Source organism: Diadema antillarum, unplaced genomic scaffold, assembly GCF_040938485.1.
Source record: "Diadema antillarum isolate AM-2024a unplaced genomic scaffold, OU_Dant_1.0 seq00000891_RagTag, whole genome shotgun sequence".
Taxonomy (NCBI): Eukaryota; Metazoa; Echinodermata; class Echinoidea; order Diadematoida; family Diadematidae; genus Diadema; species Diadema antillarum.
The window spans coordinates 648,843-665,277 of NW_027271755.1; the positions used below are offsets into that span (position 1 = coordinate 648,843).

At 40.4% G+C, this 16,435-nt stretch overlaps 1 protein-coding gene across 1 annotated transcript in view; it reads right to left on the reverse strand.

The window, feature by feature from the left end:
* LOC139740947 (uncharacterized) overlaps positions 1–16,435 on the reverse strand; it is a 32,868-nt gene that overhangs the window by 14,703 nt on the left and 1,730 nt on the right. The window contains exons 2-17 of the mRNA XM_071651533.1: positions 14,817–14,976; positions 14,198–14,376; positions 13,187–13,294; positions 11,425–11,533; positions 10,473–10,570; positions 10,027–10,199; positions 9,167–9,330; positions 8,085–8,248; positions 7,359–7,441; positions 6,435–6,596; positions 4,641–4,752; positions 4,015–4,184; positions 2,944–3,088; positions 2,312–2,395; positions 1,559–1,629; positions 14–224 (exon numbers count right to left, since the gene is read on the reverse strand). Coding sequence (XP_071507634.1) covers positions 14–224; positions 1,559–1,629; positions 2,312–2,395; positions 2,944–3,088; positions 4,015–4,184; positions 4,641–4,752; positions 6,435–6,596; positions 7,359–7,441; positions 8,085–8,248; positions 9,167–9,330; positions 10,027–10,199; positions 10,473–10,570; positions 11,425–11,533; positions 13,187–13,294; positions 14,198–14,376; positions 14,817–14,976 — 2,193 coding nt within the window. The remainder of the gene's footprint in view (positions 1–13; positions 225–1,558; positions 1,630–2,311; positions 2,396–2,943; positions 3,089–4,014; positions 4,185–4,640; positions 4,753–6,434; positions 6,597–7,358; positions 7,442–8,084; positions 8,249–9,166; positions 9,331–10,026; positions 10,200–10,472; positions 10,571–11,424; positions 11,534–13,186; positions 13,295–14,197; positions 14,377–14,816; positions 14,977–16,435) is intronic.

Below are 16,435 nucleotides of genomic sequence, written 5' to 3' on the forward strand. Positions count from 1 at the left end.
CATCATGACTTACCGCCTCGTCATACCGCAAGTAGTGATGCAGTTCCGGGTTCCCCGTCAGATTGAAAACCGGACAGGAAAGGGCCTGGTTTGTTTCCGGATGAACGTAGGATGCCGTAAGACCGATGATAACTGGGGAGACCATGCTATATATTGTGAGGAGTGTTAGGAAGGCTATGTACAGAGTCATGTCCACGTAGTATAAGATCCGACCAAAGCGCTGCCTGCATGAATACAAAGATCGAGAAACAAAGGCAGATATTTAAGTGGCTGAAGAGATACCTTCAAGGAGCTGACGACGTACAATACTGTACAGACTACTCGTGGTATTACATTATGTAAAAATTGGTCATAAAGTAAAATTTGGGATTCAACACCAAGTTGACTTTGTAGCAGATCGAGTAGACGGAGAAGAACGAAATGATAGAAACTGAAACATTATTATTCTAAGAAAGTTTTAAAAGTCTTAAAGGGAATGTTAAAGAAGAAATCCAACCAAAAATAAACTTTAAAAGAAAGAGCAAAGCATTCCTCAAAGAATGATAAAAAAATGACAAAAATCAAAAAAATAAGGAAGATTTGACATTTTGAAATTTCACATTTTTTCGAAAAACTTTTCTTGATCATGCAGTCCTTACCAATATTCAAATAAGCGAGCAAATGATGTCTACCCTCCAATTTTCATGTACGTAGAAATGTATGAAATTCTGAATATTGTAAATTTTAGCCAATACAAGTACATGTAAAAGCATATTCCCATACCAAGATACATCCGAGTTAGCATTTGTTCTTTTTTATTTTAGGTGGATTTCAGGCAAGTTTCATATCTATACCGCTGAAAATGAAATTTTTTTCCATTTTTGTTTTCATTTCTGTATAGAAACGTATAAGAACTTGTGAGGGCATGACATAATCAACTTGCTGATTTTAATATTCATAAGGACTGGTCAAGAAATGTCCCCCCCCCCCCCAAAGAAAAAAGAGTAAAATTTCAAAAAAATAATGTCATACCTTCCTATTTCTTAACCGATTTTTGTCATTTTTTGTATCGTTCTGCACGAAATGTTTTCCCCTTTGAAGTTTATTATATTTGGAGTGGGTTTCCTCTTTTTAGTTTCACATGGCATTGTCTTCAGACGAGTTGTATAATTTTAGCCAAAAACACAAATTGGAAAATTCAAGGAATGAGAGAGTTTATTTTCAGTATGTGTCGGCGTGGTGAAGACAAGAAAATCGGCCAACAAAAGATGTAAAGTCATTTGGTTAACCCTGTATACAACATCTGCAATTATCATGAAAACTTGACATTTTAGCTTGTTCGACATCTACGAATGGACGATGGTAAAATATCTTTTTTTTCCTATAACCTTATGGGTTGAAGGCTAAACTCTCTTTTGCTCATTATGGTGTAGGCATTGAACGAACTCGTTTTCGTCTGGTCATCACCGACTTGTTGTTACGGTGTGTTACGATGGAAACAAAATAATCATCAATGATAAAAAACCAAAAGGGATAGATACGTCGGAATTTGTAAGATTGTCAGTGAATGTGAACTTACCATTTTCGCTTCAAGATGCTCTGTGATAGAGGATGGGCCAACAGCTTCTCACGCCCATATTGACACATCGTCTGAAACGTCAACGACAGAAGCCAAAAGCAAAAACAATGTCAGTGAAATTGCCTATTCAAATTATGCTATCATTTACATTCAAGTCATGATTATACGTATACCTATGTCATGTATGTATCACCGCTGCAACAGAAAAGAAGTTAATCAGTAATGACGCTGTGTATGGTTATTGGAAACCTTTCTATGCTTTTTGCATTGTCATATATCTGCTTCGATATATTGTTTTTGTTGTCTTGTCTTTTCGCCCCACGAGGGAGACCATCTGAAAACCAACTGATAATTGTTGATTACCGTTCAGAATGAGTGAATCAAACACTCGTTTTCAAAACACTTTTTCATCTATATTGACTTCCGAGGACTAGCATGGTAATTTCATTTCCAAATAAAACAGAAGAAGAAGATAGAAATAGAGAGAGCTTCGACAGTTCACTGAGTTTTACTCTCTATAGGCCTGAAAAAAACTTAAAACGAAATAAAAAATGGAATGTTTTATCGGAGTAATCAATGATGCGAACACCACCAAGGGGAAATTCATTGATTGTTCCTGGACAAAACTTTAAATCTCACAGCAGAATTGTCGGGAATACATCAGTGACAACGAATAATACTTCAATAGAGGTGTCTACTCTGTGCTGGTGTCATCATTTGCAAAGTCGTTAATGTAACAGAAGCTGGACCTACCCTGACGGCAAAATACCGGCTGTTGTTTGCCTTAGTCGACACGTCATCTGGCCCAGGGTCGATGTATTGATAGTCAAATTTCATCTACACATCAGAAAAGGAAATAATTAATATGCAATTTAAATATGAATCATCTAAATTTATTGATAATAAACGGGACATTTTTTCGTTAATAAACATGATAGCGGCATATATTTTGCTGCATTGATTACCTTTACCGAATTGCCTAGAAGTTATGATGTCAGCATTTTCTTCAATAACTGGTCTGTCTAACCTTTATTCATGTGAATACATACAGAAACGATTGGTTTTAGGCCGAATGCTCACTGTGCGACCTGAGCCTGCGAGCTGGTGCGAGTTGTGCTATGGGGCGCCAAGTGTTGCATGGCAATTCGTAACGAAATCAGTCATTTCGTAATGAAATAGGCCATGCGACACAATTGGCGAGGACCCCCACATAGCTCGCACCAGCTCGCAGGCTCAGGTCGCACAGTGGGCATCGCGGTACATGTAATCCAGACGCGACCTCCTCCTGGCTATACCTTTGCCAAGTCTTTTAAGACTTACAGTACATGGATTCCGTCTAGCTTTAATACGTCAAAAACATTCAGTGAAGAGACACAATTACTCACGCTGTAAGACATGGTGACGGGATCTTTGGAGGTCCGGTGAACGCACCGGTCCATGACGAGGAGAGCGACGTCGGGTAGCTTCTCGATGAGAGCCTTCATGGGCGAGATCATCTGCTCGTCCTTACTTTGCATGGCCACCCTCCAGCTGATCAAAAAAAAAAATATGGCACAAAATTAGCGATCCAAATTCACTTCACAGAGGCACGTTATTAATATGGACGAAGTCTACGTTCATCATGGATGGAGGGATCGTACTTTCTCCGTTATGGGACCAAAACTGTGGAATAGTTACCCTGGGGCGAATCCAGGAATCCCGTAAAGAGGGGGCGCCTTTTCAAAATTAAAGGGGGGAAGCGCACGCACCCCTCCACCGTTTTTTCATTTTTATTTCTTTAAAAGAAAGATAAAGGGGAGGGAGCGCGCGACCGGTGCGCCCCCCCCCCCCATCCACCACTGTTTCCTATTCAGTTACGCCAACTGTCATCTATAGAAATGTTCAAATCCAAACCTAAAGTGTATCTGTTCTCCTCACAATGAGGATTATATGACTGCAATCCATATAATTTTCAGAACAATTGTGTTCTTTATCTGGTATGTGTTTGTTTGTTTAAGAAATACATCTTTGTGTAACATAACATTCCCCCAAAAATGGGCAATTGTTTCTGTGGAGCTCGAACAAAGTGTTCAGTGACCTGTGTTAGAGATTTCGGTGGCAACAAGTTATATATTGACCTAGTGATTCTACACAGAATCTTGTATTGAGAGAAAGGAAATCTTTGATTCAAAGTAGATCTATAATGGACGTTTCATTTATAATTAAGCTAGTCTAAATTTTGGTTAGATATTTCTTCACATTTCTTTTCAAATTGGTGAAGAAACTTGATCTTTACTGAAAGAAGTGGATGTAATATACACAGACAAATCTATACACCTGCTAGCATCCACTGTTGCAATCAAAATTAACGTCTGTAGGCGAAACGTAGCGCAAACGGGAGCAACCGTGTCATGCTTGGTTATATGATTATGTTACATAAATGATTGTGGCAAATGAAATCATTGAACCATACTTACTCTTTTGATTTGATGATAGCGGCGGCGATCTCGCCCTGTTCCCTCTCAATGGCCAGCTCGAGGGGTGTGAAGCCCTGGTCGTTGGAACACGACTGGTCGGCTCCAGCTCGGATGAGGATATTAGCGCCCGCGATGTGGCCCGCGTCGCAGCACAGATGGAGGGCCGTGTTCTGCAGTATATTACAGCATCATGTAACGTGACTTCAGAGGTTGATCAAATGCCAAATTTCTACATTACACCATCGATAAGAATCAGAAAATCCATATGATTTTTACCTAAACCAGCCATTGAAGAATGGTAAATACCATCTCCTCTCTTCATGTTTTGCTTTGGTTTGTCACTGCCTTTTGTGGCAAAAAACTCTACTCAATCAAGTTGACGTCATTGTACCTGAGTTTAGCCTATATGAATAAATCCATGTAATTATGAGTCCCCAGATGTATGCGGTATGAATGTTTAAAAAAAAATAAATCGTTTAAATCACCAACTGACGCCTTATTTACTCTTTCCGTTGTAAATATTATGTATAATCTTGATTAAAAAACAATAACAAAGTGAAATAAAATCAGCCTTTATCAGTCTGTGTATGGACAGCTAAGTGTGATTCCGAGGAAGAAAACCTTACCAGGTTCTTATCCACGGCGTAAATATCGCAGTTGTGTTCGATAAGAATGCTCATTGTCTCCACGTGGTTATTGGCTGAAGCCAACATCAGCGCCGTCTGATGATCATCATTGCTACAGAGACAACGACAACAACAACAACATCAACAGCAACCAACAGTGACAGTTAGTAGCAGAAGGAAGCAGTTGCAACAACGGCAACGGAACCAACAACACCGGTAATGATAAGAATAAGATCGGCAATACATGTAATGGCGGCAGCCACACAGTAACACAACGAACACGAAAAAAAACAATACACGTGTATAACTATCGAAAGAACAATGTTATTGTAGTTGAAAAAATACTGTTCTTGATAATTGTCAAGTTCTCTGTGTTGCAGGAAAAAAAAAATAGATTGTCGTGACGGTTCTGTTTAAGGGAACAAAACGTTCAACTTTTACCTATTTGTATTTTTCGAGAAACTTTGAAGCATGGTATACAACAAAATTATAGAGCTCTAGATTAAAGCTGCAAAAGACAATGTAACACAACTGTAACTTCCCACCGAGGATGCTCAAACCATCGCAAAGTTTTGTAGTGACTGCATGACTAAAATAACTCCTCCATCCATCATGCAGTTAGTTACAAACCACATTACTCCTATCCACCGCTTGTAGAATTTTTTCAATGAAAGAGAGCAAATCCTTTACAAGAAACTCCATAGTCATCCATTACTAACATCTGAGAGCGATCACAAAGTTTTATATCAAACACCTGGTAGCGTTGGGTAACAATGGTCTTCATGGATGTGGGAAGGCTTGTCCGGCTCGGATATTCGAGAATCCTTGTAACCAATTTATTGTGTACACCTTTATCACTGAACTCACAGCCGAAGAATCTCGACTGGTGTCGACGGGTGCCGATGAGCGCACGCATCGAAATGGGGTCATCCCACTAGACCGACACCCAAGAGTCATACAGCCCACGAGGTCGACATTAAAAGCATGTCCATGAGTCATGCAGCTCACGAGTCATACAGCTCGTGACTTCGACGCTATAGGCAAATAAAGCCCATGAGTTCGACACTAGGTGAAAACAGCCTACAAGTTCGACAGATACAACACGGGGCTTAATGTGTCGGTCTCGTGAGCCTTGTTAGTTTAGTGTGGAACTCACGGGCCGTATGACTCGTGAGCTGTACAACTCGTGGGCTGTATGACTCGTGGGTGTCGGTCTCGTGACGTGCATCCTTCGAAATACGTGTTCGTTGGCAACCATTGTCAGGGAAGCAAATGATAATCGATTTAATCGTACCACCCATATATTCCTCACGCTATTTGGTTTTAAATGTGTTAATCGTCTGCGTGCCACCTTTATTTTCTGTCAATAGGTTTGTGAGTGCGGTGAGTTGGCTCAGTCGGTAGCGCGTCTGCCTCACGATCACGCGGCCCGGGTTCGAACCCTAGTCTGGACTGAGCAATGTTGTGTGTAAACATACCGTCCCCTCTAGCAAGAGGCAAAACACTCTGTCCCTCGGATAGGACATAAAATGGAGGTCCCGTGTATGAGGGAGTCACAGCTCATGCACGTAAAAGATCCCGCTTCATTCATTCATCGCAAAGAGCAGGGTGTCTAACCCGGTGAAGTGATCCCACCCCACATCCAACTGGACCCCATGGAAGACCAGCTTAGTGTAGCTGAATATGGGCTATCCAGCCATATTTTTAGATGGAAAATGAACAACAACAACAACAACAACAACAACAAATTTATGTATATTAGACTCATTGATACATTCAGGGTTAAATGCTTACACGTTGGAGATGTCGGCACCCATCTTCAGCAACGCCCTCACGGCGCCATGGTTTCCATAGAAACAGGCCGTTAGCAACGGGGTCATCCCATAGCGGTCGTCCTCGTTGAGAAGGGCGGGTGTGTGACGGAGGAGCTCCTCCACACAGTTCACGTAGCCGGACCTGACAGGAAAACAGGAGGACATTGATAATTGGAGTGATAACTGTGATCATGATGATGACGATGAAGATGTCGATTATGATGATGAGAATGATGACGATGACGATGATTATGATGATGGTGATGATGATGAAGATGATGATGATGATGGTGATGATGAAGAAGATGAAGATGATGATGACGGTGATGATGAAGATGATGATGTAGATGAAGATGAAGATGATGATGATGGAGATGATGATGATGATGATGATGGCGTTGGCGAAACGTAGCCTTAGCCCTAATATCCTAACGCTTCACGTCAGTAGCTAATCCTTAAAGGTCGATATGCTTTCTTGCAAAATTTTGCGTTTTTGTGTTTGTGTGTATGGGCATTGAGTATGTATGCACTTAATGGCACGACATCAATGTAATCACATTTCTCGTATTATGCAATCAATGCTTGTTAGCTTAGCTAACTTCACGCCATGGAAACACGTGCGCGGAATTTTGATTCCTCGAATATCAAATTTGATTCATGAGTCATTTCCGTTATAAAGAAGCAACACCTTTTTGACGAAATTAGACTTAAAAATAATAATGTGATTATTGTTTGATTTTTGAACAAATGGAAACCTGACACCTGAACTTAACCCATGATTTCGCTCCAATCTAACATTATGCAATGAAAGTTAGAGGCGCCAGGTTCAAAATGATAAGGTGGTAATTTCTGCGGGAAGAGATATATAATTCCCCGGGACTTGTTGGGTTGAAGAGGGACTCACTGAGCAGCCACATGAATGGGCGTCTTCTCCAGGATGTCCCTGACTTCCCCCTCAGCCTTGTAATCAATAAGCAGCTGGATCATCTGTAAGATACAACATGGGACTGACTCTAAAACAAAAGACATTCGCTTCAATAAAATGTGCGCCTCCTTTCTGCAGCTAAGACCCTTCACTATCATACCGAAATTGTTAAGATATGGACCGAACAATCCATTCAGACCTTCCAGACACTCGCGGCATTCAAAGCCGAGTTTTGTGATATATTTATAGATATTCTCCACTCCTGACCGTTGTAATTATAACAGCGATTTACTTTATCCTTATGTATAGCCAAGGAGAACCCCACTGGAGAAAACTCACTTATTCATTTCATATCGTAATTTGGGCTTTATTTTCCAGTTCTAACACACAAAGAATTGCAATTTTTCCATTCTTCTGCCATTTCAACCGAATAAAGAGTAAAAACAAACACAAAATACAATTCAAAACAAAAACAAGTTCATGCAGAAGTAAAGGTGGGGGAAATTGATAGTCAACGCTGGCTGACTATATAATATAGATAGATATCGTACACCAAAGTAATTAGTCACATAAGTTGCCTGTCTGGTCAATCCAGTGGTTCCCGCTAGAGCAACGGATAATTTCGCTTGTAGGCCTATGCTTTGTCACCTCAGTCCGACTAGTCTTGATAAAGACTTGTAGACGCGAGTGGTTTGACCGTCTTACCTCACAGTTGCCGATTTCCGCAGCGTAATGCAGCGGTGTGTGCTCGTAGACATCGGCTACGTTGATCAAGCTTTTCCCGGCAATGTCCAGAAAAAACTCCATGAAATCTAAGTGGTCCATCTCGGCTGCCCAATGAACGGCCGACTTGTGATATTGGTCGAAGACTAGAAAAAAACCAAAACCAACGTACACATGCAAAACAAAAGGAACGAGAAAAAGAAACTTTGATCTTTCAAAATTCATGCGAACTCACAAATCATCAGAGCAAGCTACTTATTACGTATCTCAATCAAGAGCAACAATTCCCCCCCCCCCCCAGACACTTAAAGAAAAAAAAGAAGGGGGGGGGGGCCTTATACTATTTCACTCCTAACCCATGATTTTCCGGCTGTTCCGTTCCAAGATTTGCCCATCTATTTTCCCGGCGTTACCCTGTAACCTCCCCCCCCCCCCCCCCTCTCTCTGTTCGGTATAGTGCCACAGGGACTTGGCAATTCTGCATGCTTCAGGAATGTCTGCATCTAAAGCCCCGTTTTTAGCAAAGCGTTCACACCAGAGTTGCAGCGACAACTTCCGGGATATCTAAAATTTTACCCTGCCTGTTAAAACAGTCCCCGCAAAATGTTGCCCAGACGTTTTTGCAGTAACCTTTGCTATGTTCTACCCTAGCCATTTAAGGTAATTACTTCAACATTACCCCGACAACACCCCGACAACCTTTCTTTTAAAACGCCCTCGCGGTAATATTTCTTTGATGCACTTAACGCGCATGCGCTGAATAGTTCAAACAGAATGACACACCGCTCGCCGATCACGTGGATTGTTACCGTAATTATACCAAATTTGCGCACGATAGGGTAGGTTGTTATGGAAACCTACCCGGAGGTTTTCGGTGCGTGTCTGTATAAATGGTACTGCTATCTCTCTCCTGCGGTTTTATTGCCTGAAGCGGGAAATTTCGCTCTCTGGACATTGTCCTAACCTTGTCGGGGTAAGGTCTGTCAAAACAGGGTTTTATACAGGGAGGGAAGGTAGTTGCACCGAGGAGTAATACAACCTATGATTGTTAACTGGTCACTCACAATTAACCTCGGCCCCTCGGGTTAGCAACAGCTGGCCGGCGGACACGTGACCCTTCCAGGCGGCGCACAGCAGAGGTGTAAACCCGTCGTCGTCGACCTCGTCGATCACGGCTCCCTCGTGGATAAACAACGCCATGGTTTCCACACGATTGTAAAGGGTTGCCCTTGGTTGATTAGAATAAGGGAAGACGAGTTGTTAATATTGGACTCGATCGAGTTCCTTATAATGTCAAAAACTTATTAGATTTCATTGTACTCCAGTTAACTTTACACCAGGCAACATTCAGTCTAGGACAAGAACTGGAGGTCTATTATGCTATAAACCTTTAATGTAGTGATCCCTCTGAACTCCACCAAGCGTCTACGTGGAATGGGCGTTGTGAAACACCTACTGAATAGGATGCTGTATCAGTGGACTATACCATGTTGTATCCTTGTTCATGTCGGAGCGGCTGTACCACAAAGTGTCGTTTATGTCTTGATAGCCATTGTTTTAAATCTGCATGTTTGTATGTCTTTTTTCGGGTATTTTCATTCAGAATAATTTGAATGATTGCGTATCCGCATTTCGCCCTCAAACACTGAAGATCGAAAACAAACAAACAAACAAACAAACAAACAAACAAAAAACTCTTTTTCCGAACGGACGTTCGTCAGCATCATGTCGTATCAATCATTGGATTTGCCATACTTATGACAGCAAACATATCAGTCGACTTAATAAAATAGACTTTTATCTGCCTTTGCACATACGACCGTCATTTCACAGCGTTTAATACAATGTAATCGTCAACTATGTGCCTCTGGTTGTGTGAGAACATCCTTATAGGAATAACTCCAGGATGACTAGGTGGGACTACCTGTGCAGCGGTGTCATGCCTTCGTTGTCCTTCAACTCGAGGTCGGCGCCGTTTTCCAGCAGCAGCACTGCCGTGGTCGTAGACCCGTTGATGGCGGCAATGTGGAGCGGGCTCATACCATTCGTCTTCTGGACGTTGACGTCCACTCCGTGATCGAGCAGCCGCTGTATAACCTGTAAGTTGTTTGAGAGGGAGTAATTTTCAAGGGTGTAACTTAGGCTTATTGCACCTGAAAAGTACGGTCTTCCCAACTTGTCAGCATTCGCTTCGTACGATATAAAAGGACAATCTAATATTGTACAGCTCCCAAACCAAGATGTGTGTTTATTCTATTCTAAAACGAACGAACGAACGAACAAACAAACTAACGAATGAATAAATATTTTCTTGCATTCGTTAGTTCGTTTATTTTTTCATTTGTTTGTTGTTATTGTTGTTGTTTTTACCGTTGGTCGTCTCTTGGATACCGCCAGATGAAGACACGAATTACTTTCGTTGTCCTGGTCTGAGAGGTAGGCTTGGAGAGAGATGCCGAGTCTATCAGCTGTATTCGGAGAGAAAATGATCCAACAAAAAATCTAGAATTTAATATCGCTCAGTTAGGCCTGTTCCTAATTGCAATTTCTAGGTCTATTCCTTGGGCCTGTTTCTAATTACAATGATGTCTTGTGTTGTTTTTTGCTTTATCTACTCTTTTTTGGTTGCTCTTATCAACAATTTCTTTGCCTCAAATAACCGGAACCCCGCTAACGAAATTGACGACATGCGTGATACATGTATATTAATGAATAATGATAATCAGACCGCAATATCCCATATTCATTGTTCATGTCTATCGAAGATGAACAGTACGCAGATGACATTATTTCCGTTTTCAGTGATAGCCTACACAGATGTATGAAGAATGGAAAACAAAACAAACTTTGGAGAAAGTAAACCTATAAGAGACTGATAACCCTTTCTTTACGAGGGATACACAATAGAATGCATGAAGTATGGACAGCAAAACAAAGTTTGGATAAGGAGGGACTTTCGAGTAGGGACAGCGAAACATTTTTGTTTGTTTGTTTGTTTGTTTGTTTGTTTGTGTGCGTGTGTGTGTGTGTGTGTGGGGGGGGGGAGGATCAAAAGTCAATGGTTTATCAATCCTCCCCCCCCCCACCCCCTCCGCTTGGACGTGCAGAATTCAAGGGCGGAATCTTCTTCTGGAAGTAATGGGTGCTGTGATTTCTTTTTCCGATTTCCCCGATTTTCCCCCGATATTTTAAAGAGCAGAACAGGTACCCCTCCCCCATCCCCTGTGGTTCCGCAGCCCCCTACTTTGGACAGTGTATACAACGCCATGGGGGTTACTGTGCCATCGGACACTCTAAGCCCACAAAGGATTAATCATCTCACCCCATTCCAGGAACAGGTCAATCAGGTCTTCGTGACCGCTGGTTACTGCCTTCATCAATGGTGTCATGTAGTTCACGTCCTTAGCTCTTATATCGGCACCGTGATCGGCCTGAAAAAAAAGGACAATAATATTACTTCCATAAGTTATTTGTGAATTCAAATATTCCGTCAAAGATAAACAAACAAAATAAATACGCACCATCACTAGGGGGAAGGGGATATGAATGATAACCAGTATGTTAAAATGGATGATTCCTGGGCCCTGATGTTCATGAAGCTGTCAAAAAAGTTACGCATGACTTTACGAACGACTTAGATATGGCAAGCCATGTGGGTTTCCAAATCATTATCAATTTCAATAGCTAAAGTTGAAATTTGCATATGATAATGATTATTCTCACATTTCAACACACGATTTTAGTTGAAAGTGCATTTTTGCCCCCATGTATATGAAATATTGACAAACACTGGTAGTTTATTTTAAGTTTAATAATTCATGCACGCGGAATCGCCCCACTCCACCATATATTGGATTCACTGGAATATAAATCAATGCAAATGTTTGTTAATATTCAATAGGTATGTTAAATGCCGTCAAGAGAAAAGTGTATCATTTTTTAAGTATGTACTACACTCGTCCTAGTTTTCTTCTTCTTCTTCTTCTTCTTCTTTTTCATGCTATATTACTTTTCTCCTTTTTCTTTCTTAGTTTCCATTTTCTCTACTCTTAATCTTTCTGGTCTCATTTCTTATCCTTTTGCCTGCTTGTACAATATTTTTCACACTTTGAATATGTGTAGGATTCTGTCAAAGTTATGTGCATTTATATTCGTAAATCTTCTGTAACATTGTGTGATATTTATGTATATGCCCTGCTTATTCTGTTTATCCAGTTATGTCCTGGGCCTGGGCTTTTACGTTTTGTACTTATGTATTCCTTTGTTCGATTTGTATATCAATAAAGTGATAAAATATATAATGTAAGGGGAAAGTTTGTGAAGTCATGCGCAACTTTACGAACAGCACTATGAAACAGGGCCCGGGACACTCTGTGAAATCTTTAGTTTTAGTCATTCGTGGCAAAGTAGACAATTGAGCATGAACAGAAAAGTACAGAAGCAGAAGGAATGTAAATAATACATTAACCAATTTGAAGATAATGCTATGCATGACAATATTCATGCAAACGCAACAGAAATACCCATATAATTAAGATTCAATCTTATCGAATCAAATCGAATCACCAAACATGATACAAGACAACGATGTTCTGAAGCACAAAATGTAGTCAAGGGTTTTTTACTCAACAATAGCACTGTGGTATATGACAGAAATATAAGAAGCTTTATTTCTGCCTTCACACTCATGCCTTTGGCAAATATAACACACTAATGCTCTACTGTGTAATCACATACGCTCACCAGTAGATGATCATATTTTGAACTTGCATCACAAACCCCACAAAAATATCGGCTGACATGATTTTTTTTTAAATCACTTAAGCTTACTTTCTGAAAGAAGATGTTCTTTATATTTTAAGGTAAAATACAACTACTTTAAAGTAAAATATAACTCGGCGCAATGGAGTTTTTTTAATGCTTATTAAAAGAAGATATGATACATACTTCAGCTTATTCGTCGTGTTTTTGTTCGTATATACATGTGCTATTGTTATGATATCATATGAGAGGTAACTCGTGATTGGCCGCTTTATCATAATATAAACACTAGGCGAAACCACGTAAGCACAGGTTCATCTCACCAGCAGATTACAGAGGTCCCTGTTGCCGCTCATGGCGGCACAGTGCATGGGCGTGGCTTCCTCCGAATCTTTGGCGTTGACATTCGCCTTCCCCAGAGTAACCAGCACCTTCAGGTAAATATGAATACTAATGTTTGTTGCTCGACTAGTACTTTTTGATTGGCTGAATCGGTGTCATGTGACACCATTATGCAGATTTAAAGGGCGCAATAACGATGTGTGATCATGGTGATATATATCAATAAACACACTGCTTTTGATAATAAATATTGCATGCTCTCCGGGGCCTTGCTGGTCTCCATCTGCCGGTCAGCCTCCACGCCCCCCCCCCCCCCCCCTCTCCTCTCCTTCACCCACCTTCCCAAACACACACACAAAACCCACTAACATAAACAAATGACATACTAGTACGAAGTATGAACTTGTGCCTTGGCCTCTTGTTTTGCCTGTAGTAATTTTACTGCATTGTTGATATTATACGAATTGATTTCAATCTCTATGATGATGACGTCAAAAACTCATACGCTTAACATAATTTTAAGTTTGCAGTTAGAATCGGAACATAATGAAAAGTCCTTGCACTCCCACTATGATGATGATGATGATCCACAGCATTTGTATAGCGTCATATATCTGTTGTAGAAACATTCAAAGATGCAAACATAATATTAAATAATGTAGTCCTTTCGATTTTTTTCCTTCTTTGATTGTTTGGCTTTTTTTGTTGCTTTGATTGATTTTTTTTTAAATGTTATATTAGGACACTATTCTTTTTTATAATATTTATTTCATTACTGTTTTTTTGAGATCGATATCATTGAGTCAAATCTTTACACTGAAGTCAATGGGCGTGGTCAGTTTGTCGTTGTTTGTCGTTCATTTTTTTTATTCGACATACAACGTAAATTCCCTCCAGCCGCGGGTTCACTTTTGTTACAATTTCCGTTTCACCTTCTCACTGATAAAACCCTCCCTGACAACAACGACACGCCCATCAACTGATTTGGTTACCCGAGAGACGTTCATATTTCCCCTCCTCGCGCCGATATGTAGCGGCGTCGCGCCGGTGATCGTCCTGCTCTCGACGTTGGCACACCGGGCCAGCAGCACGTGAACGACGTCGACGCTGTTCATACGTGCTGCCGCGTGGAGAGGAGTGGCCTGTGTGTCCAAGTTTTTCACCTCCAAATCTGCATCGTTCAGAAGCAATCAACAGACGTCACGGGTATACAGAAAGTTATTATGTTTATGATTTCATATCTCTTTTGCTGTAAGCATTGACGAGGTTATGAGTATAATACCAATAGAGTATAATCAGCCCAACACTTCATAGCATAAAATCACATGACAAAAATTATATTGCATGACATAACGCACCACATTAAAGATTTTACAGCACAACGTAACGAAACATAACATAACATAACATAACATAACATAACATAACATAACATAACGTAACATAACATACATAAAATAGACTAAAGAAAGATAGTTTTACATAAAGTGTATACCTTTTAATCGCCACGTGCAAAGGCTTGCGAACGAAATACAGTAACGTACAACTGCAAATATATTTTTACAAATTTACCCCAGATTTGCTATTGGTTATAATTGACCTTTGACCTACCAGCCCCTCTTTGGAGCAACTCCCTCGCGATGTAATCGGTGTTGCTCAGTGCGGAATAGTGGAGAAGGGCCATGTTTCTCTTGTCCAACTTGTTCAGGTTAAAGGAAGTATTTTGGTCCAGGAGTTTCGTCAGTCGCTCCTTGTCGCCACTTTTGACCGCCTAGATAGACAGAAACAACTAAACAAGGTCAAGATTTGGTATTTTTCTCTCGAAAAAGGGTTGCAGCAATAACTTCGAATTGGGCGTTGTCTCGTTTATAATATCCTGGCAATTTCTAACTGCCTATAGATGAACAGAAACGAAGTTACGAGTCTTTCTGCTTCCCTTTTTTATCTCGTCATTTGCGTCAAAGTTTTATGAAATGTGTTGGTCTTGTCTCATTTCTGACCATTAGAAAGACAAAAAAAAAGTTTCATAATTTACCAGTCTAGAAAAAAAAAGAGAAAACATGTGAAAGTCAAATTTAACACATTAAATAATTTGCATTTTTCGCAGGCATTCAATCAACAAAATCAAATTCGTCATGCGTGTTACTGAGTGAATTAAACACAGGAAGAGGCGGAATACACTCTCCATTTCAAAATATAAGAACTAACGAATATGGCTTGCGGGAAATTTAAAACGCCTAAATTACAAATATTTTCAACAACGACAAGGCGTTGTGCTTCATCACTTTATAAAAGAAATAATACACATTATTTTGTTCGGGTATTATATAGTATAATTACCCACGCGCGGTGCTACATTCGGAAACAGTCCAAACACCTTCGGCCATAATAGTCTCGGACGTTTGAGACTGTTCAAAAGGTACCTTGTATTGGGTACGCTAATGCCTTCATTGATGTGTATTATTTGTATAATGGGAAGAATATACCCAAATTTTAACGGGTGCACGTCACGAGACCGACACCCACAAGTCATACAGCCCACGAGTCATACAACTCATGAGTCATACAGCCCATGAGTTATTAGTATACAGCTCACGAGTCAGACAGCCCATGAGTTCGACACTGCTAAGCTAACAACATCAACAAGGCCCACGAGACTGACACATTTAGCCCCGTGTTGTATCTATCGAACTCTTGGGTTGTTCTTACCTAGTGTCGAATGGGCTTTATTTGCCTAGTGTCGAACTCGTGGGCTGTATGACTCGTGAGTGTCGGTCTTGTGGAATGACCCCATTTCAACCACAGAGCCAGATTGACGGGATGTGAACGATGCCGAGAAAGTGTAACTCAGGAAATCAGGCCTAGAACTTATCCGGCAGCTTACCTTGAACTATCCGATCTATGGACGAGCAATATATCTACATTAAGCCAAGAGTCCAAGAGCACTATCAATGTTTATTATCGGGATAGGAAAGATGATATGACATTGCACAACATATTATGCTGGTATATGTTTAAATGTATGATATGAGTGCATGTTTGTGTGCGTTGTTAACCCATGAATTATATATTTCAAACAATGCGTCTTTTATTCATCGCAGATATTAATCTAAATGATGGTTTGGGTGTTTGTTTGTTTGTTTGTTTGTTGTTGTTGTTGTTTGTCTTTTTGTGTGATCATGTCTACGACCAAACTTTGATGTTTAATTTAAAAAAAAAATCGAAAAGCT